The sequence below is a fragment of the Fusarium graminearum genome, chromosome 2, assembly GCF_000240135.3.
Source record: "Fusarium graminearum PH-1 chromosome 2, whole genome shotgun sequence".
Classification (NCBI taxonomy): Eukaryota; Fungi; Ascomycota; class Sordariomycetes; order Hypocreales; family Nectriaceae; genus Fusarium; species Fusarium graminearum.
In genome coordinates this window covers 4,022,822-4,048,463 of record NC_026475.1, presented here as the reverse complement: position 1 = coordinate 4,048,463, position 25,642 = coordinate 4,022,822, and the positions used below count along the sequence as shown (strand labels likewise).

Sequence of the window (25,642 nt, the reverse complement as noted above, 5' to 3'; positions counted from 1 at the left end):
TCTACCCTATGTCATGCATATTAACAGACGGGCCAAAGCGAGGGCTCGGATCTCCTGCATTCTTCATTCTAGATTTGCCTCGGGACGTTCTAGCGTATCCATAAATAAGGATGTGCCATTCGAGTCATTGAACTTTACCTAAAACAGGCAAGTTAGACTTTTGAACCTTGAGATTTCCATCCCGGTACTTGTTTATCTGAGCGTTGAGGCGCACGGGATAGAGTATGGAACGCCCGCTTCTTTTGCATGACTTGTGTTTCGAGAACTGTTCTCAATGGATTCACAGCTTTTGTCAAGGCTGAAGAGTGGTTTATCTGAGATGAGATGAGATGAGATGATACAGCCTTGTGGTTTCTTGGCCATGATCTTCTATCGATTAGCTACTCATTAGACTTTTGACTCTTAGATTGCCACTGTCACCATCAAAGATTTGACCAAGGTCTACCCCGTAAAACCACCACCTTGATCCATTTTGACTATAGAACTATGGTGCTTTGGCAAGTCTCGGCCGGCACTGACAAGCCGACAGCTAAAATTAGACGATTAAGCGGCATTGACTTGCAGGCATTGAGTTATAATCAAGTTCTTGCTATTGGCCCGCCTTGCGTTCTCAGATTGACCCCTGACAGTCTTAGCGCATTTGAACCACGAAACCCACTCGTATTCCTCTTGGCCTGGACCCTTTGCTTGTTGATCACACGGCCTGTCCGTACCTTTAGACTACAGAGTGGGACTTTACCAGACAGCTTTTTCTCGTATAGCCCGAAATTGCCTGCCCAATATGAAACAGATTAGAATCTAGAGTCTTTGCGGATGTTGGGAGAATTCTAGTATAAGACTACTCACATATCATAGTCAATGTAATAGTTCCTCATCCTATTCTTTCTATTCATCACTCACATTCGTTCACTTTAGCCCATCATGAAAGGCCCTTCCACTGTCGCTATTGCTCTCGTTCCCCTCGCAGCTGCCAAGCAACTTGTCTGGCCCTCAAAGTTCGATTATCTTGAGGATCTCCAGTACAACCAGGGTGGATACAACAAGTTTGGTTTCGCTGATGGTAAGTTACTTTCAACAGTCTTTACTTGACATCATACTAACAACTCACAGCTCTGATTACTTGCACCTTTGGCAACAGCCAGCCTGGACGACAAAACTCGGCCGAATGGATCCGAACAGCTTTCCACGACGCCGTCACACACGATGCCAAGGCTGGCACTGGAGGTCTTGACGCTTCCATCTTCTGGGAGACCACCCGTGCTGAGAACCCCGGTAAAGCTTGGAACAACACTTTCGGCTTTTTCGACGGCTTCTACAACCAGCGTGCCAGTGCTGCTGATCTCATCGCCCTCGGCACTGTTGTTGCCACCGGAGGATGTTCCGGCCCTAACGTCCCATTCCGAGCTGGCCGTATCGATGCCGGCAAGCCTGGACCCTCCGGTGTCCCTGAGCCCTCCACCAACCTCAAGGAGACCTTTGCCGCTTTCCAAAAGGCTGGCTTCACCAAGGAGGACATGACCGCCATGGTTGCTTGTGGCCACGCCCTCGGTGGTGTTCACAGCGTTGACTTCCCTGATGTCACTGGCATCAAGGCCGACCCCAACAACGACACATCCGTTCCTTTCCAGAAGGACATCTCCAGCTTCCACAACGGTGTCGTCACCGAGTACCTCGATGGAACTACCAAGAACCCTCTCGTTGTTGCCAAGAACAACACACTCAACTCCGACAAGCGTATCTTCGACAACGACCGTGCTACCATGAAGAAGCTCTCCACCAAGCAGGGCTTCAACACCATGTGTGCCGATATCTTTGCTCGCATGATCGACACTGTCCCCAAGAGCGTGCAGCTCAGCGATGTCATCTCCCCCTACGACGTCAAGCCTTATGTTACTGAGCTTTCCCTCAACAGCAAGGGCAAGATCGTCTTCAAGGGTTCCGTCCGCCTCATGACCACCAATAATATCCGAGATGGTGATGATCTTATCGTCTCGCTTACCTACATGGGCCACGACGGCAAGAAGACCGTCGTCCCCACCACCAAGGCCATGTGGCAGTCAGGTTCCTCTTTCGGCTCTGGCCAGTTGTTTGTCAACTTTGAGTTCGACACCACCATTGACGCCAAGAACGGTATCACCAAGTTCTGGATCAAGGAGACCAAGAAGTCTACCAAGGTCAGCAAGTCTCACGACAACCAGGGCACCCACGGTTACAAGGTCGACGACACCGTCCTCTACCAGATCTCCGACTCCTGCCTTGCCGCCGACCAGCTGCCCAGCGCTCCCATGACTATCACCGCCGTTGTCCGTGACAGCCAGGCCAAGAACGCCCTGACCCTCAAGGCTGTTGACAGGGTTTCCCAGAAGGGAACTGTTGTTCCCAAGCTCCAGACTAAGGTTGTCCCCTTCAAGGCCACTGGCAAGAAGGTCAACGGTTACACCACCTTCAAGGCCCAGACCAAGATCAACGACGACAACATCCGGTTCGACATTGCTCTTGCCGGAAACGCTGCTGCTGGCGTGCAGTTCCAGGCAGCTCTTGCTGTTCCCCATGGCTCTTGCAAATAGACATTTTCTTACCGAAAGGTACACATAGACTTGATAGATTTGGAGTTCGGGGGTTTCAATTAGCGATAGCATAACTTTTGCATCTTAATAATATCCATATGGTTATGACACTTATTTCTAGTACTCTGTGATTTTTAAGCCTAATACTCACTTCATCCCTCACTCTGTAGCTACCATACAATTCCTACAGTGACCTTATTCTTTGTATATGTAAGGATATGACAGTGTTTCACAGTCAATCTAAACATTATTTTAAGCTTAATAACAGTAACTGTTAAGCTTATATCTCTGTTTAGATCGACGAATGAGTCACACTTCATATTCTTACACATACAAAGGCGCTCCTCAGCTGCTAGCTTCCACTTCTCCTTACTTCAACGAATAAAACATAACACCCTTCATGACCATTGGAAATTTTTGAATATCTAATTGCTTGCCAAGAATATGTTCTCTGGGTGATCAGCAAGCGGGAGATTGGCAACGTCTTAAAGCCGGACTGATAAAGCTGAATGTTGGCGTTTATCTCCACGGCACCTAGCAGTAGGAGTCGGATAGTGTATCCCAGATTCGACGGGACAAATATGGATGAATGTATGATTGCATGGTGCGGCGCTGGTAATTGCTCAATCAGACAGAGAATTTAAGGCTCATTAAATCTTCTTCAGCATGCTCTATTTTGGGCAACGTAGCTGTTGATGACATATAGCCTTGTGTCGGCAATGGTTCATTCTAATTTCTCCCTATCAACTTTCGACGTTTGAATACTGGCCAAACATGGTTGCAACGGGTAAAGGAGGGTCGGGGCTCGACCCGGGAGAATGAGCTGGATAACTGCTACTACAACCAAGAAAGTCAGAATACGTGTGATGAATCTATGATGGCGTCGTATATTCTCGACGAAATCATGGTATTTAGCGTATGGTAATCTCAACACGAGCAGGGTCAAATCCTTTGCAGACGATTTAGTTGTGCGAAACGGACCTGTAAACAGTAGAGTAGCTTTGTTGTCGTGATCTGCTGAGGTAAGCCGTTCTTCACCTCGATTTCCGCCCCAGGAAAGGTATATATATCTAAATTGCTGTCATACTCATAAAGAAGAGTGGCCGAGTGGTATCTAACTAAAAAACCCACAAACCCTCAAACAAACTCTACCTATAAAAAAAACCACTCTCCCTCGGCCACTCTTCGTTTTGCCGGTTCGAAACCCGACTCTATCTTTTTCTTCTCTTTTGCTCTTTTACTGGTAGCGATGGGCCCCAACGACGAACCATTGTATGGCGAAGGTGTGGTAGAGGGGTCATTGTTTAGGCTACCAGACGATTATTCGTCTGGCTACTAAGGTTGTGCTGAAGGAAGAAGCCGTGGGCTGCTGAGAAGTGCTTTTGTACTGTGCGAGAATGAGGTTGCTTTTGTGTCCTCCTTGCATGAATCTCATTGTAGGGCACTGAAAAAGTCAACATTGTCTTTGAAGTTGTACCAACCACCAAATGGTCAAGGCCAAGTTTGTCTTTGGTGAATTCTGATTAGGCAAAGCCGACCACAAAAGAAGAGCAAAGAAACGAAACGCATTGAAGTTCTTTTTGGTTTGTCTGTTTGAAACCAGAGGGATCGATCGCGTTAAAAAAAGGCTAATTTCAGGCCCTCCCTAAAAACGGAATAAATCCCTTTGAAGGAAGAGGCCTAGAAGGAAGAGATAAAGGAAGAAGAGGACGAGGTCTAGAGAAATGGCCTGTGTCTAGGCCTATGCTCAACTGTTCTCAGAATGTCGGTGTCCGCGGCAAGTGGTTGCATGCCGATGCTTAGTTTCAGGCAGGCCGCTGTCCAGCTGACTTTTGTTTCTCTTGGTCATAAGTCTTGTTGTGAGTGAGTTGCTCCCGTTGATACCAAATCCCATTGCTCGACGCCTAGGAACCATGAGACGCCTAGCCAGCAAATAAGCACGCGGTAAAAGTCTGCAAGATCAGGTACTGAAGGGTCGTTTCTTGTCAACCAAATAGACTGCGGTCTTGTAGTATATATTGGCTCAGGGCCGAGCGGTGGTGTAAAAAAGCACATATGGACCTTTTTACGTTTGTATTTTATTATACGGGCTTTCGTTTTTGGGTATGTCGCTCAGTGACTCTTTGCGAAAGAGGGCTGGCTGTGTTCGTGTTTGGTGCGTCCGGGTCAAATCAGACGGAGTGACGCGGCTGGCGGGTGGAGTGTCGAGACGTCCACTAGAACGGAAGAATGGCTTGAATATAAAGCTGCCTGCTATCCCGATGGTTTTCCAGGACTTATATCAGCTAGGCAGTGGCCTCTTTCGTGACCTCCTGTCTCACCTGAGGCTCGTTGTAAAAGCCCCTGTAGAAAAGAAGAGTAATGATTGGGAAAAAGATAGCCGTCCACTGCCATTGCGAGGACGTAAATGCAAACATTCTGCCAAGAAATAGCTGTTAGAAATGTTCGGCCAGATATAAGATAGGAAAAGCAATAAAGACATGGACCGCTTACTGTTGTTGGTCAGGAGATGCCATCTTGAATGGTGTTTGCGATGGAGCTGAGAGGTTCTGAAGAAGGAGAGGAGAAGGGGATGAGAAAAAAGATGTGGGATAAGAAAAAATTGGGGGGAAGAATTTGCGATTCTTTCAAACCTTGAGAGATACGTGTCAGTGAGAGGTGCCCCGGTTTCAGGAGATATAAAGTCAATATTTTGTTGGGTCGGAGAAACCAAGACCGAAGTCATAAATGTCCGAGGCGCATCAAACAAACTCAACTAAAGGTCCCACGGGGTGCCTTGAGTGGTAGAAAGCGGATGAGGAGCAGACCTCGCTTGCCGTTTCCCAGATGGATAAAACTAATCAGAGATGAGATATCAGCAAAGAGGTTCGTCAACCTGTGGCCTCAACTCTAACTTTGGTGGGAAGTGTATTTGACCCAGGAGTGACAAGATAAGGATAAGAAAATAAGTTAAACTGTGGAGCCACAACTCGCATACACATTTGAAGAGTTGAGAGCCTTTGCGTAGTATGGCTATGGTCTGAGTTTGATGGATGTTCAGTGGTGCTTTTGCTGGTACATAGTAGAGATGTTATTCACCGATTCTGTATCCCAGTGAGTATTGCATCGGGGCTCATCTTGGTTTGTCAGGATTAAAGTTGACCGTACTTTTGCGAAGGCCTATAGAAGTCCAACTAAGTGGGAATCTCGTTTATACTTGCGTGTATCGTGGGTAGAAATCGGACGACTAAGCGTATAGTACAAGTGATCAGTCCCAGATTGTTTACTTTATTCATGGCGCCCTCATACAAGCATGCTTGCACGTTTTATCTCTATCATAGTTTCTTTCGTCCAGAGCAAACTCGCGACCGTTTACGTTATCGGCCCGCGCAAGACCAAATTTCCAGTCATAGCCCGGGGGCATAGGTCGAAGCGGCATGATGACAGAAATTGAGGCAGAGACGCTGATGAACGTAGGGTACCGACAGTGAAGGAAGACCCAGCTCCGAGAGCAATACGAACACGTCGGGGGGGAGCGAGAGAGAGAGAGAGACGAGACGCCGGTGAACTTATCTCTATCACAACAACAATTTGGTTCCCTCCCACGATACTCATGAACTCGCTCATAAAGGCACTACGGACGACCCGGTCTGCCTAGATTACCCGGCCTACCTGTTTTCTACAGGACCTACAGCATAGGACCTAGACCGTTACGCGAGGCAATCTGTACAAATGCTAACCACGCCGCTTAGATGTAAGCAAAGTCAATATGGTTGATATGGATACCAGCTCTTTGTGTCTTGTGGTTACATGATGAACATCAGACGGCGTCCCTTGATTTACTAGGACGCATCTTTCACGCTCCCCGAGACCAGGTATGGGGTCTCCCTCAGAGCCCTCGCTATTACGAACATAAACCCAATACGACGCATCACGATTACCTCTCCCACAGGGGAACAAGTCCACGTATCACTATTCACGCGACCATCCCGCCCACCATTAAATCAAGCCAGAGCCGGAACCAACTTCGCCGCTTGCTTCGCTGCCAGCTTTACCACCCTTTCACATGGCGTTAATGAGAATGTTAACACGATCTTGAATTTGAATTCTCAACTACGTTGTTCGATCCACGTGGTGTAAGTACAAGTCCCGTGAGTATCTTTTTATCAAACCCTGCCTCTTCAATGATATGATAATGTTCTTTACATGGGGCTGGTAGGCAAATACCTCCCGCCCCAATACGATCAGCTCTAGCAATGCTCTCATGCTGGCCACATATGATGAGTTTGCCCTTTGAACTCCTGGATAATCTACTATTGAATAGTAGATGTTTTCTAGGGAATTAAAACAATCCAAGTCTAGATCTCAAGGACGCGTTCCCCTTTCAAGATGGAGAGTTGCTAAGTCCTGTTGCTGTCGTTGAGGGTAGTCATGTGACCGGTACCATACTAGACTAGCCAATAAGACCTTTGGGGCTGAGCCAGCCGCGCCTCTGCTAGGTAAAACGCCAAGCGAACAGTATCTCGAACTTAAAACTTGTTTTCTTTTTGTTTTCTTTTTTCTTTTTCGGATATCAACTTTATTTACTTTTGATAACATGAACCTCTTTACTCGTCTTCGGAGCAATGCCAAAGGGAAAGCCCCAGAACAGACCCAGGACCAATCATATCTCGATCCACACCAATGGAAACTTCCATCCACCTACGTAACATCAACCCAACCTGGAACCAAGCCGACGACAATTCCCGATCCAAAGGTCTTTGCGAATGTATTCTCTATTCCGACCGAGTTTGAGCCTGTTAGAGTTGAGACACTGCTAGCATATCCCGATGCCAGCCATGCTGCTGTACATCTCGCATTGCTCGAGTGTTTCCGCAACTTGAGAGCCAGCGCCAGAGCTCTTGACGTCGGTGTCGTTCAGCCACCATCATACAATGAGAAGTCTACAGCAGGTTTGTCTTCAGAGACTGCTCCGCTGCCGGAATCTCAAAGATGGGATTTTCTTATAAAGTTGGCTGTCACACGCTTCATGGCTTGGTGGGATAACATTGACATGGTCTTGAACCATGCCAGTGTTTATTCCCATCATGCTGGTAGCGATGTAGCCCTCCAATTAACAAAAGACTACCTTCCGCCTCTGGATATACTTCTTGTGTGGTATTCTTTGATGCTCAACACGGATGCTTACGATGCTGCGTGCCAAGCCCATGGTAGCAATGTCGCACGTCTCAAGAATCTTTGCTTTCCTTGGCCGGCTATACGTGATGTTATCGATATGGACAAGATGGAATATGAATTACCCCGCGCTGCTCAGAATCTATTCAGAAATCTATCGTCTCAATCTTGCGATATCCTGACATATCTTGACAGCCCTCCAGCATATACTGATTCTGGAAAAGTGTCATTCAAGACAGATCTCTTCAGCGAAGTCAAGAAGCATGATAGCTTTATCAATGAATCTCATCAGCGGCTCTGGATACGTTCGCCCGCTTTGTATGGCTCACTGGGTCGTGCGGGCGGGGACTATCTAGACTTTCACCTCCGAGAGCCTAATGTTGTTGAGGATGATGTGTTGGAAAGTTTGTCGTTTGGCGTCCAACTATTTTGGAGGACACATCGCCTGTTCCCAAGGCAGTACAAGACTTTCCTGGTGGAGATAAGAAAGAAAAAGGGAGAACCCAGCTCAAAGGACGATTTAAAAATAGTTTTGGATGGGGAAGACGAGGCACTTGAGTCCAGCCAGTGTTGTTGCTGCTGGACCTGTGAACGAATCCGAGACGATGTCCCAGAATTTTATCACGCCCAATTATCATCGGTACCATCATCTCCTACTACAGCTGTATCACCAGATACAGTTCAGAAACAACTTTCGTCACTATCTTCGGAGCAAATACGCCAAATACAAGACGATCTAGGTTTTTATCTTGCCGTCGAAGATGCACGCAAGCGTCAAATTCCTCTACCTACAAGACCACCTACAGCAGCGGAGAAAGATGCAGAAAGGATAGCTAAACAGAGGAAGAAAGAGGCTGGATATTTACCAGGGTTGAACGAATATGTCGAGGTCTTGCCTGATGGGACGCGTAAGATACGACAGAGAAAGGGCAAGGGGAATAGATACTACTACATGATGGCTTTGTAAGGTTTGGATTGATACATTTTTATTTGCTTTTTTTCATCCTAGTGTGTTTGGTTCAGTTTGTATTCAGCCTCTCAGTGAAACGCAGCCAAGTTTGATGATACCAGCGCCAATCTCCACATTGTTTGACCTGCCAGAACAGTCGATAGAGTTTGCCACTAACATGGACCGTAGTAGAGATCTATGAGTTACGTTGCAGATACGGGATCACTCGGTGGCCAAAGCGTGCTCGCGGATCACATTTCATCAATCAGCCCGTGTTTAGACAAGACGATCCAACTTTAAACTACAGCGTCGGCGTATCTGCGAATCAACTAGTTGGTGCTACAGCAGCAGATTTGAATCGCGAAAAGTGCGCAGCGGAGAGACTGTGGATATACCATAGCTTAGTAGGGGCTCTACGGCACAGCACTTGTCTTTTAAAATATCAGCTAATTTCGGCCGGAGGGATGTCTTTGACGGGCGGTGACATTTGGTGGCCTGGCCAGAGAAACACAAGCGTCGGGTTTACGGGCGCTCCAAACTCTGGGGTTGGAGATGGTGCTCGCCATTGCTCGATGGGAAGATCCTGGGAATATTGATTTGTGTAGATTGATATCATTTTAATCCTCCGTTCTGATAAGGAATACCCCAGATCATAATGAACTGAGGTTTCATAGTCGTACGACCTCAAGCACTAGTCCAAAAGGTAGTAGTACTACCGTACCAATTGGGATTCCCGGGCGCTTGAGACATACGATAAAGTTTAAAGACTGCGATCGCGAGTCATTTTAAAGTATGCGTCGATAGTTGTGACCATTCACTCGTTTTTGTGCTTCACATGAATGTCATTTTGAGACATCGTCTTACCACCAATAGGACATCTACCACATGCTACAGATATAGATGGCGTGGATTAATCCTGTAGCAACCTGTTGCCTGTTACCTGTTTATCCTTAAACTCTAAACTGCGGACCCCCTGGCAAGGGGAGCATTCAGCTCTTCTTTTGGTGACATTCACAGCTTCCAACTTTGTGTATTTAATTTTTGCAAAATAATGACAACTCATGTTTTTGCAGAAATAATGGATGGGCCGCGACAAGGTTGATGACAGAATAGTTTCAGCTTGGCATTGGGATGGCTCAAGAGCCAAGAGGGATCGTCTCCAGGGGCGCTTGGCGCGTTCGGCGCGGGCTGGTCTTTTTAGACTCAGGAGGTGGGAGGCGGGAGACGGGAGAGAGGGCGACCCGTGGCCATGCCATTGGAAACCGAGGAATGTAAGATATTTTCCTTGACTGCCGGCTTGGCTTTGAAACAAATTGTTAATTGGGTGGTATTACGGCATTCCAGATCTGTGACCGAGCTTACGGAGTAGTAGTATTATGGCGATATCCTTCCGGACCATTGCTTTGGTTACAGACAGCATTGCACATGTTTTGTCATCCCTGTAGTTTACCTCCGTACCTAAACGGATGGCCACTAAATCCGTAACCTACAGCTTCGATCCGTTAGGTAGGGCCTGGGCTCAGATTGCTTGAATCATGGTTCGGCGTACTCCTCAGTCTTTACCTCGACACTAGCGGAAGCATCCATGCGTTACCAAATGCAGGGGGAGGATCATGACGATTGATTAACTGCTTTTGATGCGTACAAATAAATACACAATATACGAATACCCGAAAATGACGCGCTGCTTTCCCTGCCTTGCAATGATCTTCATAATTAGGGTAACATTTCCAGGCTGATAGCATCCCACCCTTTCCGACTTTCTTTTCAATCACTTTCCTTTCCTTGCTCCCAACGTTTCATTAGATCTTATCGCCAAGACCTACCAATCCTTGATTCTAGGGCAGCTAACAAGAGAGACATACGAAATGAGATCTGCCCAGACTACCGAGACATAATTATTTTGCTTATTTTCTTTTCTTTTCCATCAACAACAAAACTTGAACCTTAACTTTATTATCTGGTCATGACCGGCATAGGTCCGACAACGACACCTTGAACATGGCGGTTCGTGGATCCGGCGAAACGGGGCCCATGGAGGGTGTCTCCCTCGCCGTCAACATGACCATCGCCGGCCTCTTCGCCATCGCCCTCTACAACTGCCTCGAGATCATCATCTCCCTCGTCACCCGCTTCAAGCGCCACGACGGTCTTTATTTCTGCAGCATGATGGTCGCCACCCTCGGCATAATCCTCCACTCCATCGTTGTTCTGTTGCGGTACTACAGTCTGGGGCCCAACTTCCTGCTCTGCGTGTTGACGTGTATTGGATGGTACGGCATGGTCACAGGCCAATCCGTCGTTCTCTACTCGAGACTGCATCTCATCGTCGAAGACAAATCCAAGACGCGATGGGTGTTATACATGATTATCATTAATTTCTTTATTCTACATGTCCCCACGACTGTTCTTTTTCTCGGCAGCAACACCGCGCATTCGAGCCTCTTTATTGGACCATTCAACGTCTACGAACGCATTCAACTAGCAGGCTTCTGCATACAAGAAACGATCATCTCAGGCCTTTACATCTGGGAAACAGCACGCGGCCTAAAACCCATCTTTGCCGTCCGAAAAGCCATGGAGCGCAAGGTGATACGATACCTCGTGGTGGTCAACATCCTCGTCATCTTCCTCGACATGAGCCTCATAATAACGCAGTACATGAGCCACTTCAACATACAGACCACCTACAAGCCTGTAGTGTACAGCATAAAGCTCAAGATGGAGTTTGTGGTGCTCAACAAGCTGCTTTTACTGGTGCAGCACAGCGATTGCAATTGCATGCACATGGTCGGCGAGCCAGAGAGCACACCACCCCCGGGACCTTCACACACAGAATGTCAATCGGTCGGACGGAACACTTCTACCAGCGATGTTCCCATGCAATTGAACGGCGAACACAAGCTTGACGGCGATGCGCCACCGCGATTGGATTACAGCAAAAGGACCAAATCGCTACAATTTCTGACACCATACTGTGAGTTTTTTTTTTTTTTTTTTTTTTACCGTATTTGTTTTGTTCAATTGTTCCTAACAAAAACCTAGGAACTTTTCTGCCGACAGAAAACAAAGTTTACACACGACGCCTCGCCCGCATAAGTTCGACAGCCACCTGAGCAAAAAGCCCTTGACCGCTCAAATGGCGTTTTCCACTGCCGGAGCCTTCGACGTCGCGCCCGTCACATAAGGTTCACAATTACAAAAACATGAGAGGCTTGCCATTGGGTCGGTTCTATTGAGGCTGTTTCATTCTGCGTCCCCGTCATAGGCGCTTGAGTTGCGGGTATCGTGACTCTCTAAATCCAGGTCCACAACCACAACTTGGTATCAATTATGTCAGTCTTGGAACTGGCTATTATTATCTATTGGAATTCCGGCAAGAGATGACGCCTCATTATATAAAGGGCATCTCTATGGAATGCAAATAACATCGGCGACACAAAGCATTTACATCATTGGGAGGAGTTTAGGAAACATGCAATTTTGAAGGGGAACTACGGTACCCTCGTCATTTGGAACAGCAAACATTTTGATACCCTTTGTCATTATACACCATTTTCTTTTTTACATAGGCAGCTAAACTTTGCAAAAGTTTTTATTTAAGCTTCAAGCTTAACTGAATAGTTCTCTTCTCTTGTTCGTCTTGACAGTGTCTCTCCATTCAAGGCAAAATGTTTGATCGCGTTCTTGAGCCACTCGCCTCCATACTTGCAGAAGTTCCTCGGTTGGTGGTTGAAGCTTCTTCCCAACAATTCTCATGCAAGGATTGACTCTCTTGCTTGTGTAGCATACTTTGTATCCACCAACAACACCAGCATTAATGTCCATCTTTCTTAAACGGGGCATATGTGATGCTGCTCGCCCTGCGGCGCAGAGAAGACGATGGGCGTAATCTGCGTCAATCGGACCTCTAAACTCATTGGTGTCGAACATGGAGAGGCAGCTCCTCGGGGTTTCACTAGGTGCACCCCATCGTTCGTCTCGGAAATTATCGGTATTGGGTCTGTCGGTGAAAGGAACAGCTAGCCACTGTCCAGCCGGTGTGATGACCAGTAAGCCAATCTCGTAGGTTTCCAATTTCGGCCAACCAGGGCTTGCAGATACTGTTTCAGATGCTCCCATAATGCTCAGATCAAAGCTTCCCTTTGCTGAAAATCGTATCAAGGTCTCTCGTTGAGAGAAGTTGAAGAGTGCTTGGCTTAGAGGGTCATGTTTTTCGTTTGTTGGTATGATACTCGCAGCAGCATATGAGTGATCTCGAGGAATTCGTCTAGGGTAGTGGCACTCGAAATCAAACACCGTGTGTGGTATCAAAAACAATGACCTTGCAAAGCCTACAGAGCTTAGCAAATACGAGAGACCATCGGCTTGCAGCTCGTGACTCACCTTCTCTCAATTCGATTCTCAGGGCCGGGTTCTTGCTCTCCATATCGCTCAAATGCATTTTCACCCTTCGGAGATGTGGCATCTTGCTAATCATTGTGCAGGCTGCCTCTGGCGTGATAAAGAGGCTCCAGGAAACAAGATCAAAACGACATGATGCTATCACCGGCAACTCTGGTAGGTCATCCTTGCTGAGACCCAGATCGAAATAGAGAGCCTTGCACCAACCCGCCTCTATACGCTCAGCTTCTGGCTCTTCAATGTTATCCGCAAAACACCATCCATGTTCTCTAGGAACCGGAAAGCCAAGCCGTAAATCGATGTATGGATGTCCGTTTTCTTGCACAGGGGCCATTTTCAGTATTCGAAATAGTGCTCTGATAATTGACGTGAACAGCTTGTCGTACCCTCTTTCTTCTGGGGGTTGTAGATCGTCATCTTCGTCGGAATAAAAATCATAACCGCCCATATCTTCGTCTTCGTCGTCTTGTTCAACGTCCCGCAAGGCGGTTTCGTCTTCTTCAACGGACTCGTTGTCTTCAATCAGTTTTTGATCCTTGAAATCATCTACTTCAGACGATGGGGGCCACTCTACTACTTGGGAGAAAACAATCGGAACGTCCCATGGCCACGGTAGAGGGAATGTGATAGGAACAGCGATGTTCCGGATATACTTCAGCCGTCTCCGAGTGAGGTATCCTTGTCTCTCAGCCTGTACTATCCGTTTTGGTGAGAGAACAAGTGTGTGGAACGTGAACGGCTCGAAAGCGAGTTGCCAGTCGCGAGAAACTGCCGCATATAAAGCTAGAGAATTCTCTTGCGGGTTTCCAGTTACTGGGAACTTGGGTTTATCATGGAGACCCCACACATCGTAAACTTGATCGAGGTCAATTTGTGGTCCGGATGATGCGACAGCTGATGCGATTAAAGATAGAATCTCGATTGATATACGGTCCATTTCAAATGAAGGATTGGCGCAGTGAGGATCCCGTTGAATGTGCGATGACGGACATCGCGACAAAAGACCACGTGATGAATTGACGTCACAAATCTAGATGGAAGTTCAATGGAGAGTGTAAAGCAACAAAGGCAAATGCGATCAATGAGGCAGGAACTCCCAAACAAGGGCAAGGTAGTTGTGAATTGATAAGCTGTTGGTATACAGATACAACCTGATCAATTACAATTGAACTGGCAGTTGCTTTTTGCAGATCATTTACAAATACGACATACCTACCTTCCGAGTCTATGTCCGAGCACCTGGTCTTCTGCATGACAATGTACAGAACAACAGCACCATACCCCTGTTTGCAAAACAGCCAACACGAGTATTCAAGACAAAGTAGCAATAAATTTGCGTGTCTACCTATGCTGCCCAAGGAAATGAGTCGTCCGATAGCGTTGATTTTGCACCAGGCTTAAAAAATTAGTAACCGAATCTTATGCTACCAGAAACAGAGCCTCATAATAAACCATCTCGTTTCTCATCAATGATCCGACCTTGCAGGCACTCCAACGATGATATATCATATCCCATTGTGGGAACAGCGGTACCTAGGCCTAGGTGGATCACCCCAAACCCCAGCCCAGCTGAAGCTGAAGCTGAAAGGTGATGTTAAGCCTGTGCGCAAGAGCATACATGTATGGGATAGACGCTATTCCTGAGGGCCCCTCTCATGGACTTCTCTATTGGATCTTGTCTCAGAGCGGCTGGATAATAACCCTGCGGATATCCATATGAATGCAAGAGCAGTCACAGACCCTCTGGACACGTCAGGCAATGCAAGGCGGCCCTCCTTGGGCCTTGGGCAGCGCAAAATTGATGGCCAGCCTCATAGAGCATCTGTTATTGGTGGCATATTTTCAGATAAAAGCTACATAGGTATTCGAAATCAGGCTCAGGAACAAAGAAAACAAACTTTTCATCATCTCATTCATCTCGTTATTGCTCAGTGTGTTTTCGAATTCAAATCGAATAAACCATGACAGGCTTTAATTCTTCTGTGGTCACTCAACCCTTCAACCTTTCAGTTGTGGCTAGCAACGGGACTGAACAGCTCAAAACACTCGTTGCTCCTTCGTGGGTCAGTACGCCCAATGTACGTGGGACGTTAGACATATTGCAAAGCTGCATTTTGACTCTCATCGCCTGTATTTACACGGCTTTGCACCTCGATGTTCCCAAGAAAACGACGTGGCAACACTTGTTGTGGCAAAAATTCAAATGGGCCATCATTACCCTCTTTGCACCTGAAGTAGCTGTTTTCGTGGCTGCAGCACAATCGCGTTATGCTTGGATCCTAAGATCAGCGCTTCGAAAGATTCAGAAGAAACAGCAGGAGTCGCCTGACTGGACACCTGGTACATACGTATGACTCGATTTAATCGCTTACATATCACGGAATGCTGACTTTTCAGGTCGAGATTAACCTCAAATATGCTTTTTTCATTGTCATGGGAGCTGTTCGATTCGACGTCCACGATATTCTTTCGTTGAATGATCTTGACGAATCTCACTGTTCCTACTTTAAGAACATGACTCAAGATCGACGCTCGGTTAGATCGGCTCCAGCATCTGTAATTTGGCTTGCTGAACGTGGTCATTGGATAAAAGTCCGAAAGCAAGATATCGACGACAAGAGCAAAGCCAACACTATCCAGAAAGCTCTTGTTCTTATACAAGTTCTTTGGATGGTCACACAATGCATAGCGAGACGCATAAACGACCTACCTGTATCTCTGTTAGAGATTCATACAATCGTTCATGTTGTTTGCGCGGTTTTTCTCTATGCTTGTTGGTTCGAAGTATGTGGCCCTTTGAACCTTGAATAATTTAGATACTAATCGCAACATAGAAACCGCTGGATGTCCAGGAAGCGATTGTTTTGTCAGCAGATAAATTTAGAGGTGAAATTGCCGCCATGTTACAGCGACATTTCTACAGTGATATTTCATATAAGATGGCGCTTTTCCCACCGAAGAGGACTGAGGAACAGCTTCCCCCAACGGATTCTAAAGGGTCGCCAATGCGTTGGATCCATAATCAACCAGGGCAGGTCATGAAGGAGGGTGATATCATGCCGTCAGGCCTTGCACTATCCGCAGCAAAAGTGCGAAAAAACCCAGACTCTTCTACGTATGAATTTGATCCACAAGAAGAATCTACAGGTGTTTCATTTGTATTAGAACCTCAATTCATGGAACGCTGGAGACAAATCTTCACCACATACCCCTTTGAAGGTAGGGGCAGGTTGACCCATGATCCTGACAAACTTATAATGCGAGCGAAAGGGCAGGATGACGGGCCGCAAGACCTCACCAATGTGGAGGGAATTCTATATATCCCAACGATAAAGGAATTAGAGCCTCCTGAGTGGGTCACTGATGGAGAGAGACTGTTTTGGGAGACTGAGTCAATCTTCCATTTACACTGGTGGGATGAATCAGAAGAGGGTAAAAAGAAATATTGGAAGACGTCAATCAGAAACTCGGATCTCACATTCCTTTCTTGGCAGTTTATTCTACTTGCCATATTCCTTACTGGCGTGTATGGTGGTGTTCATATGAGCATATGGGGGCAGGTCTTTCCTTCGAATGTGGAAGACATTATGTGGAAGGTCAGTTGCCTAATCCTGGTTTCCTGGCTTCCTGCTATCATCCTTATTTTGCTTATGTTTGTCCCCTTATTGATGCTGCTGGAGCATTGGGAAGAAAAAAACGATGGCATGGTTCGGGCAATGCTCAGCATAACGGGTTATGTGATAGCTTTACTACCGGTTGTCATCCTCCTGACTCTTTGGCTGGCATACATATCAGCGCGTATTTTCATCATCGTGGAATCATTTCTATGTTTGCGACGGGCACCTGTTGGCGTTTTCTTGTCTCCCGAATGGGTGGAGCTTTTCCCACACTTCTAATTATTATCCTACGTCTGGTTATATTATCACGTCACGCTTGAAATACATTGCCAATGTGAAGAAATGTTCCTTTATCTATGGTGAGGGTGAGAGTAATATCGGACGCTTCGATGAAGGTCGACGACATGCATGTTGACCAAATGATCCACAGCGCTCAGCAACCATTAAGCTCCTGAATTTCACAGTAAACTCGAAAGGTATGTAGAAAATGAAAGGAAACCAGGGCTGACCAAGTCTCGGATATCAAACCTGACGTTGAAGATATATCATAGTTGGACTGGCAGTTGTGAACTCAAAGAACATGCTATGGCGAAAAGCAGAATACAATCGAAGGCCGGGCCAACAAAGACATTAATAATTAACTAAACTATATATAAACGATTATGATGTTAATCATCTGGGTTATTACTGTTATGAGCATCTCTTTTTGAGGACAAAAGAAAAGATGAAATGCTGCGCCAATAAATATCAACAATCATAAAGAGTCAATGTGAACCAAAACCTCCGTCTTAGGCAGTGCAAACAGCCGCTCCCCGGCTGGTCTTTGTCGCCCAGTTAGTCTTTGTCTCCCTGACCACAGATGTGCTGGTCTTGAATACAGTGTTCCTCAAAGTCGCTGTGCTAGAAGGTCTCACAGTAGACTTGACAGTAGTCCAGTTTGTGACAACATTGGGATCCAGAGTCACAGCAGATGTCTGCTTAACTGTGCTTGTTGTGGTGACCTTGACAGTTCCGGTTGGTAGTGTCGTGGTGAGGGTCTTCAGGATAGTGACTGTGCTTGCGGGAATGGTGGAGGTCCTCTTGCTTGTGACATGAGAAGTAGAAGTCACGACAACAGTTGTCGTAGCGGCTTTGAGGGTTGAGGTTTTGCCACTTTCCTTGGTGGAGACAACTGTTGTTGTTGATGTTGATGCAGGGATGGTGGAGGTGGCGTATTTTGTTGCAAGGGAAGTAGAGACGTCAATGACAGTGACTGGTCTGAGAGTGCTCTTCTTTCCAATTGTCTTGGTTGTGATGACCTGAGTCGTGGAAGTGCTAGCGGGAACAGCCATGGTTGAAGTCTTGACGTTGGTAGTAAATGTAGTGAAAAGAGTGACAGTAACTGTTGAAAGACCGGCTGCGCGTGCTTCAAGGTTGATTGATCCGAGATCGAGTTCCCGACGAGTTAGACTAGAGAGGAGATTGACAGAGGGATTGCCAAAAACGACGGCAGATCGAGGCTTGATAACTGTTGATTCTCTCTCCAAGTCCCGCTTGTTCTGTGTGGGTATGCACTTGAGAGTAGTAGTCTTGCTGACAGTCTTTGTAGACGTTGTTACTACGGTAGACACGACAGTGGTTGCCTTCAAGGATGTCGTGGTGACACCACCAGTGCCAACTGTCACAGTCGTCGTACCCTTAACGGTGAGGCCCTTGGGGGTCGTGGTCTTGCTGATAACAACTGTAGTTCGCTCAACGACCTTCTCAGTAACCGGTTTGGGCGTGACCGTAACAGCTGTAGTCGTTAAAGTTGCGGTGACAGCCTTGGCGGATGATGTGACCCAGGAAGTAACCGTTGCATCAACGATTTGGGTGGAGGTTGATGTAACGGCGACAGGCGTGATGGTCTTGCCAACATCCACAATCTCGGTGGACTTGACCGTGACAACCTTGTCGGGTTGTGTTACTAGGGCCACTTCGGTGACAGTAGTCTTCTCGATTGAGGTCTTGGTCGTAGGATCAGGTGTGATAGTCGTTCCAATGTCTTCAGTGAATGTAGACTTCTCAGTGATAGTCACATCGGCTCCGGTGGTAGTGGTGAACAGAGTCTGGGATGATGTGACCGTCTGAGTAGTGTAGACAGTTGTCGAACTGACTGTCTGGGTAGCGGCGACAGCTGCATCGAAAGGCGACGCGTGTACGAGAGTCATGTTAATCCAGCTCGTCGAAGGAAAGAACGTCCCTAATTGGAATTGCGCAACCTCGTTGTCCGACAGCTGTTTAGCGAAGGAAGCACGGCCACCGGTTGAAGCTCCCGGTCCGGAGTTGTCGAATTCGCCAAAAATAACATTTCCGGTTCTAGGATCTGACTTGGTCCATGCTGTCCAGCCGACAGCGGCTATAGAAGCACTGAGTTCCGACTGGATATAGGCAACACGCGCCCATTGATCCCACGGCCGGCCGAGATAGATAGTCGAGAAGGACGCTCCGTCTGCGGGCGCGACCGTGCATTGATCAAAGACGAAGCCGTTGGGGCCGGCGTTAGTTCCCTTCTTGTTCGCTGTCAATGCAATCTTGTCCGCATTGGGCGCGATCCTAGACTTTAGAAAATATCCTGCTCCAGAACCCCAGATCATGTCAATGTTTCCCGTGATGATTGAGTTGTAAGCGAAAAGGTTGCCATTGACCAAGAGAGCATCCTGGTTTCCGTATACCTGGCAACCATAGAGAGAAGCAAACTTGCTGCTCTTGACCGCAAATCCGAGACTGGCGTAGCTGTAAACTTGTTAGTACATGTTCGCACATGTAAATCGCTCATACTTACTTGGTTGCTGTGCCAAAGGTGTTTTTGAAGTTGATGTTGACAGCCTGGAAATAGTTTCCGGTTGCATAAAAGGTAGCCGAGTCAGAGTTTGACGCGTCCGCCTGCGTATCAATGCCTTTGTCGTACGTGATGGTGACCTGGTTCTTGCTGTAGTCATCTGGAGACTCGGAATATCCAATAAAGAAGGTCGTTCCAGATCGACTGAGAACGATCTGCTCCTTGTATGTACCAGGGTAAATAAAGACAGTCGGGGTGACCTTGTTCGAGACGGGAAGAGCATCGATCGCAGCTTGGATCGTGCTGTAAGTCGTGACTCCATCGATAGCTTCCTTAGACACAATGTAGGCACCAGGAGGAGGGGTCTTTCCGCTATAGACTGCGTTGGGATCAGGCACAGGAACGACTGGCGTGCTGGGCTTTGGAGTCACGATCGAGTCCCAGTAAGTCTTGTCAATCCAGTCAGTGCTATCCATAACAGACTCGAGAGAGTAGTCATCCTTGGTGAGGAGAGTAGCGAAGCCAAAAGCCTCACGCGCCGCCGAGTTCTTCTCCCAGCTTCCTGGCCCCTCATTTGCATACTCCGCAAAGGTAACGTGATCAGTGCGAGGCTCAGTCGTAGACCAGATCTTCCATCCAGCAGGCTGAATTGTGGAATCCAAGTAACTGTTCTTGATCACCACAAGAGCATAAGCACTGTAGGGACGGCCAAGATAGACCTGGCCTGCCAAGTCTGACGTGGCTGAAGCAGCCTCTGTGAAAAGACACTGGTCAAAGATGTAGCCGCCGATCGCGTTGGCGTCCTTGCGGCTCTGTGCGGTGATCGCCGACTTGGCACGCTTTGCAGCAAGGGTACAACCCTTGAAATAAGACTTGCTGTAACCCCAGACAAAGTCAATCGCTCCCTCGATATAACTACTTTCGTAGTACTGATAACCCACTGTGGCTCCCGTGAGTACTGCGAGAAGTTAATAACAGATCGAATGACTGAGGTAGGGTTGTACTTACAAGTATCCTGCCATCCAAAGAAAGAACATCCGTAGAAGCCAATCTTGTCGCCATATACGCTGGCAGCGAGAGTAACATAGCTGGGCGTCGCACCGTCCAGGTTATCCGTGTTGATGAACTTGACGTTGTAAAAAGCGATCTTAGTGCTGGCTGTTGCAATGGTGGCTGTGTCCGCGTTGTTGCGACCCGCAGGAATTGTACCAGAAACTGAGAGTCCCTTGGCTTGAGTGATGGTGACTTGGTTGCTGGTGTACGTCTTTCCGGGCTCAGATTCAGTGTACCCGATGATGGTGACAGGACCAGGTCGGTTGATGGACGGGACCTGCTCCTCGTATGTACCGGGGTAAACGAAGATGACTTGAGAAGTGGAGTCTTTGGGAAGACTCTTGAGCGCGTTAGTGAGACTTGAGTATGAGCCCGACTTCTCTCCGCCAACAGACACAAGAACAGCGTTCTTGGGGGGTGTCGTTCCGTCGGAAGGATGAGATGGCCACACAACTTCAGGCTCCGGTTCAGTTGCGCTAGAGTCGCCAATCGTGTAACTAGGCACAAGATTGTATGCCTTCATGTCAAGCCAACTTGTGCTACCAATGAAGGATCCCAAACTGTATGCCGCAGCTTGGGATTCTGTGAGCTTTGTCGCGAAACTAGCGCGGGAAGAGGTCCAGTTGCCGGGGCCCACGTTGTTAAACTCTCCAAAGAGCACGTCCTGCTAAGTCTTAGTATGGTGCAATCATAAGGTTCATTAGGTTCGGTTGAATGCACGTCATTCTAATCTCTGGGAAGTGATTGGTTGTATACTTACAGAGATCTGGGGGCTGCTTGTAGACCAAGTTGACCATCCGGTTTTAGAGATATGCTTGTCTAGAAACGAGTTCATATACACAACCAGGGCGTATTGAGACCAAGGACGACCAAGAGATGTTGTGCCAAAGCTGGAACCATAACTATCAGTGTACGTCACCTTGCAGGTATCAAAGATGAAGCCGCCAGCCCACGATGAAGACTTGCGGTTCTGCGCGGTGATATAGGCATTGGGAGTGTTGGACGCAATGTAACACTGGTGGAAGTAGGCCTTGCTGTAACCCCAAATGAAGTCCACTGAGCCCTCGAGATAGCTGTTGGAAAACACTTGCACGCCTTGGTTAACAAGGACGGAATCCTGATAGCCAGAAAATGCACAACCGTAAGCGGCCATGTTGTTACCAAAGAAGTCTGCCGCGAGAGCTGCTGTGTCACGGGTTTGCGGGTAAGTGTTGGTGAAGTTGAGATTGTACAACGAGAGTCCAGCCGATGATGATGTTGTCTTCCAGAAGAGGACAGGAGTCTCCTCGTTTCGTGATTCCCCAGTTCCATAGCCCAATTTGAACCAGATGAGGACCTGGTTCTGGGTGAAATCATTCTCAAAGCTGGTTTCGCCACGAAGGGTAACCCGTCCACGGTTTCTGTTGAGGTTGAGCTGCTCATTGTAGGAACCGGCCTTGATGAAGACGGTGTAGTCCTCACCATCATCAGGGATAGCCGCGAGAGCAGATGCCACGGTCTTGAACTGGTCTCCTGTGGGGGAGGGGGCGACAGTCAAGGTAGAGCCATCAGCTGTCACGCTGGAGGTAGCAGAGGCAGTGGCAGTGGTAGCAGCCGAAGTAGTGGCCATGTCCTTGGCATACTTGGAGTCGGGCCACCCTTGGAAAGGTGCGATGGCAGCCTTGTCGATCCAAGAATCTCCTCCCAGGATAGCAGCAGCACTAAACGAAGAAGTGTCGTCCACAACAGTGACGGCAGAGATACGAGATGAAGAATCCCATCCGGGCCCAGTGTTGTTTCCTTCAGTAAATGTGCCAGAAAAGGTTGAAGGAGAAGAGACCTTCCATCCCGCAGAGGCTATGTGAGCATCGAGAAAAGAGTTGACAAAAGCAACGTTGGACTTGGTACTGTAATCACGGCCGAGGAATGTGCTGCCTTCAGGTACAGAGTTGGACTCAGGCACAATGGCACACAGGTCGAACACAAATTGCGAACCTCCAAATTGGCCCTGGAATTTGTGAGCAGCGATGGCCTGACCTGTCGTCGTCCCTTTGGAGACAATGACAGAGTTGTAGACATAACCAGCTCCCTGACCCCAAAGGAAGTCAGTGGTTCCCCGCAGGATTGAATGACTAGCAAAGAAGTTACCATAATCAAGGTAGAGAGTTCCTTGTGACGAATTGATGTCGCAACCGTAGAAGGCCACCTTGCCTTTAGCATAGACAGCTAGGGCAACATTGTTGGTCGCGGCCTCGAACGCGTTCTCGAAGTTGATGTTGTAGAAGGAGACGAGCTTGGTCTCATACTTGCTAGCGGAGAATGTAGCTGTTCCCGAGGATCCGCCACTGCTTGACAGAACACCGCTGCTAGAGGTGATGGTGACCTTGTTGTTCTTGGCCGAAGAGCCATCACCGGTCTGACCTCGAACAACAGTGGCGCCAACTCGCTGGATTGTCACCTTCTCCTGGTACGTGCCCGCAAGGATGTAGATGTACTGGGAAGTGGCATCGTTGGGGAGCTGAGATACTGCAGAAGCAATTGTGTCATAAGAAGCACATGGGTTAGACTTGGGACCCACAACAAAGGCTGTGCTGGGCACTGCAGAGGGTAGAGCACACGATGATTGAGTAGGTTCTGCAGATGTCGTAGCATCTTCTGCCTCAGTGGTGGTTGGGTCCGAAGCAGGGGCGGAAGAAACGCCTGAAGAGGTGATCAATGAAGTACCTAATGATGCGGCAGATGATGTACCAGTGGTAGATGGAGAAGTGGACTCGGTTGAAGAAGCGTCGGTTAGAGCGGCAGCAGTTGTAGTTGTCTCTTCCTTAAAGTCCATGGCGTTGCTGGCCTTGATGGAACTCAAGACAGAAGCGTCAATCCAATCGACTGACGATACAGCCACACTAGGATAGGCACTCTTGAAGAGCGCGGAGACTTCATAATCAGATAGATCCTTGGGGTCCGTGATTGAAATAACGTATTTGGAACGATCAGTCACATCACCGGTCGTGCCAAACTCGACATAGCGGTTCAAAGGAGACTGTGTCTTGGAGTCAACATAGACACCAGAGGAAGCCAGGAAACCCGAAGCAAAGCTTGAATCGCGGTACACAACCACAGAGCCATCGCCATTTCCTGCGGCGAGGAAAACGCGAGTGTTGGTGGCTCCGCTCTTCTTGACAACTTGGCAAGTGTCGAGTACGACGGTTGAGTTGTACATGGTAGTTCCAGATAAACCGCCCTTGTTATACACGAGCAGTCCGTTGGACTTTGTAGCTGTGATTGTGGTTCCGTATACGTAGAGGGAAGGGTAATTGTAGATAACCTTGTCTTGAGCCTCCAGATAAGAGTTGGCGATGATACCGGATGCATAACTGCCAGTGATGGCGGCGATGCCAGCAGAGACGATTTCACAATTATAAAAGGCATTCTTTGAACCGCGGAGGAACACAGCGCCAACTGAGTTATCAGCCAGAGAGTTCAAGAACTTGATACCCCTCCATGTAATACCGGCGGCAGAGGCGGTGCTGAATGAGAGGGCAGGGTTGGAGTTTCCGCCATTGTCGATAACCACAGCCGAGGAACCATCGCGCTTCTTGGATGCCTCGCCGACAATGGTCACAGTAGGTGTGGCTTCGATAACAACGTTCTCGGTGTATGTACCGGCGAGCACAGTAACAGTAGGGTAACCGCTGGTTTGGGCAGCCTTGATGGCATCGTTGATGGCTGTGTAATCTCCACTGCCGTCGGCGGCTACTGTGAGCACTAGAGGAGAGTCAGTCGATGTTGGAATAGCACTCTCTGATGTAGTTGCTGGATCTGATGAAGCGAGTGTAGATGAAGAAGGAAATTCGGTCAAAGAATGTGAAGTCTCAGAAGATTGGGTCCCCAGAGAAGATATGAAAGTGTCGCTTGCATCCGAAGATGCTGCTTTGGCACTGAACTCAAGAGACGTTGTATCGGTTGGAAGGTCCGATGATACGGTGGTCGACTCGAGAGACAATGACTGTGATTCGGTTGCGACGGCAGTAGTCGTATCAGCAGCACTGGTAGTATCAGCAACAGTGGTAGTCGAATCGTCGATGGACAGGGCTGCTGTAGTTGTGTCCTTCTCAGAGATGCCCAGGCTGGTCTCTGTTGTCGAGATCGATGCACTGTCGCCAGTGGCTGAAGTGAGACTAGACTCCGCGAGAGTTGCCGATACAAATGATGCAGGGCCAGTTGTTGTTTCAGTACTCGACGAGACCTCAGAAGATGGTCCACTAGCTGTGCTCGCATCTACATCACCGATAGTGGCCGCCGATGTCTCGATAGAAGTCGCAGCACTGGAGATCAAAGTTCCACTTGAGGTCAAGTCCACGACACTTCCAGACGATTCAGAAGCAATAGATCCAGCCAGCGACGTAGTGAGGCCAATAAGCTCAGTCGTCGCTGTTGTTGAGTGGGTTGTCGCGATCGACGAGCCGACGATCACAGTGCCACCCTGGGGAAGCTTCCTAGGCTTACATGCCGACGATCGTCGAACAAGTGGGTTGATTTGGGGCGTGAAAGGAGAAGAACGAGCATCTCTCTTATTGAGATCGTCCAAAAGAGTGACAGGAAGGGAAGATGCAGTGGAAAGAGTGGAATGGCCAGAGGCAGAATTAACGAGAGAATGGGCAACAGAACCTTCTTTTGCAAGACTGCTCCCAACAAAGGGAAGCAGTAACCAGAGTAGTCTGGCCATGGTGAACCGTGTTTCCTGGTGATCCGACACAACAGCACGAAAGAGACAACACGCAGTGATAACGAAAGAGAGAAGTACGTTGGCAAAGAGGTTACATTCTTACAGGGGCTACGGGTACTGATATTAAATTAATGGTCTCACGATTCAGAAAAGACGTTGACGCCTCGAACGTGAGAGAAAATGGACGTCGTCACACGCGTGTAAGTCCATTCTGTTCTGGATCCCTCGCTTCGGCCACGAGAGCTAGTCTCGGCAAACAACAGAAGCTGAATAAAAGACTATCGATTGTTAACAGAGGCTAGAAACAAAGCAAGCGAATGAAACGTCGAAACAGTTACAACGGTCGAGAGACAATATGGAAAAGACTCGGCCGTGATGGACTTAGCTCCGGAAGAA

At 48.0% G+C, this 25,642-nt stretch overlaps 6 protein-coding genes across 6 annotated transcripts; 4 read left to right on the top strand and 2 right to left on the bottom strand.

Annotated features, from left to right (window-relative positions):
- Positions 1-921: 921 nt before the first annotated feature.
- On the top strand, positions 922-2,567 carry FGSG_04434 (uncharacterized protein; the record flags this gene model as incomplete). The annotated part of the gene is made up of 2 exons (XM_011322866.1): positions 922-1,060; positions 1,111-2,567. 2 exons carry the CDS (start codon positions 922-924, stop codon positions 2,565-2,567), a joined length of 1,596 nt encoding a protein of 531 aa, XP_011321168.1.
- Positions 2,568-7,143: 4,576 nt separating this feature from the next.
- Positions 7,144-8,872, top strand: FGSG_04435 (uncharacterized protein; the record flags this gene model as incomplete). Its single annotated transcript, XM_011322865.1, has 2 exons — positions 7,144-8,684; positions 8,731-8,872. 2 exons carry the CDS (start codon positions 7,144-7,146, stop codon positions 8,870-8,872), a joined length of 1,683 nt encoding a protein of 560 aa, XP_011321167.1.
- A 1,799-nt stretch (positions 8,873-10,671) lies between these two features.
- Positions 10,672-11,786, top strand: FGSG_04436 (uncharacterized protein; the record flags this gene model as incomplete). Its single annotated transcript, XM_011322864.1, has 2 exons — positions 10,672-11,647; positions 11,743-11,786. 2 exons carry the CDS (start codon positions 10,672-10,674, stop codon positions 11,784-11,786), a joined length of 1,020 nt encoding a protein of 339 aa, XP_011321166.1.
- A 496-nt stretch (positions 11,787-12,282) lies between these two features.
- On the bottom strand, positions 12,283-14,011 carry FGSG_04437 (uncharacterized protein; the record flags this gene model as incomplete). The annotated part of the gene is made up of 2 exons (XM_011322863.1): positions 12,283-13,004; positions 13,057-14,011. The coding sequence occupies 2 exons, from the start codon at positions 14,009-14,011 to the stop codon at positions 12,283-12,285; spliced, it is 1,677 nt and encodes a 558-aa protein (XP_011321165.1).
- Positions 14,012-15,035: 1,024 nt separating this feature from the next.
- Positions 15,036-16,970, top strand: FGSG_04438 (uncharacterized protein; the record flags this gene model as incomplete). Its single annotated transcript, XM_011322862.1, has 3 exons — positions 15,036-15,422; positions 15,472-15,858; positions 15,909-16,970. 3 exons carry the CDS (start codon positions 15,036-15,038, stop codon positions 16,968-16,970), a joined length of 1,836 nt encoding a protein of 611 aa, XP_011321164.1.
- Positions 16,971-17,479: 509 nt separating this feature from the next.
- FGSG_04439 (uncharacterized protein) lies at positions 17,480-25,246 on the bottom strand (the record flags this gene model as incomplete). The annotated part of the gene is made up of 4 exons (XM_011322861.1): positions 17,480-19,445; positions 19,495-20,431; positions 20,500-21,211; positions 21,305-25,246. 4 exons carry the CDS (start codon positions 25,244-25,246, stop codon positions 17,480-17,482), a joined length of 7,557 nt encoding a protein of 2,518 aa, XP_011321163.1.
- Between the last annotated feature and the right edge of the window lie 396 nt (positions 25,247-25,642).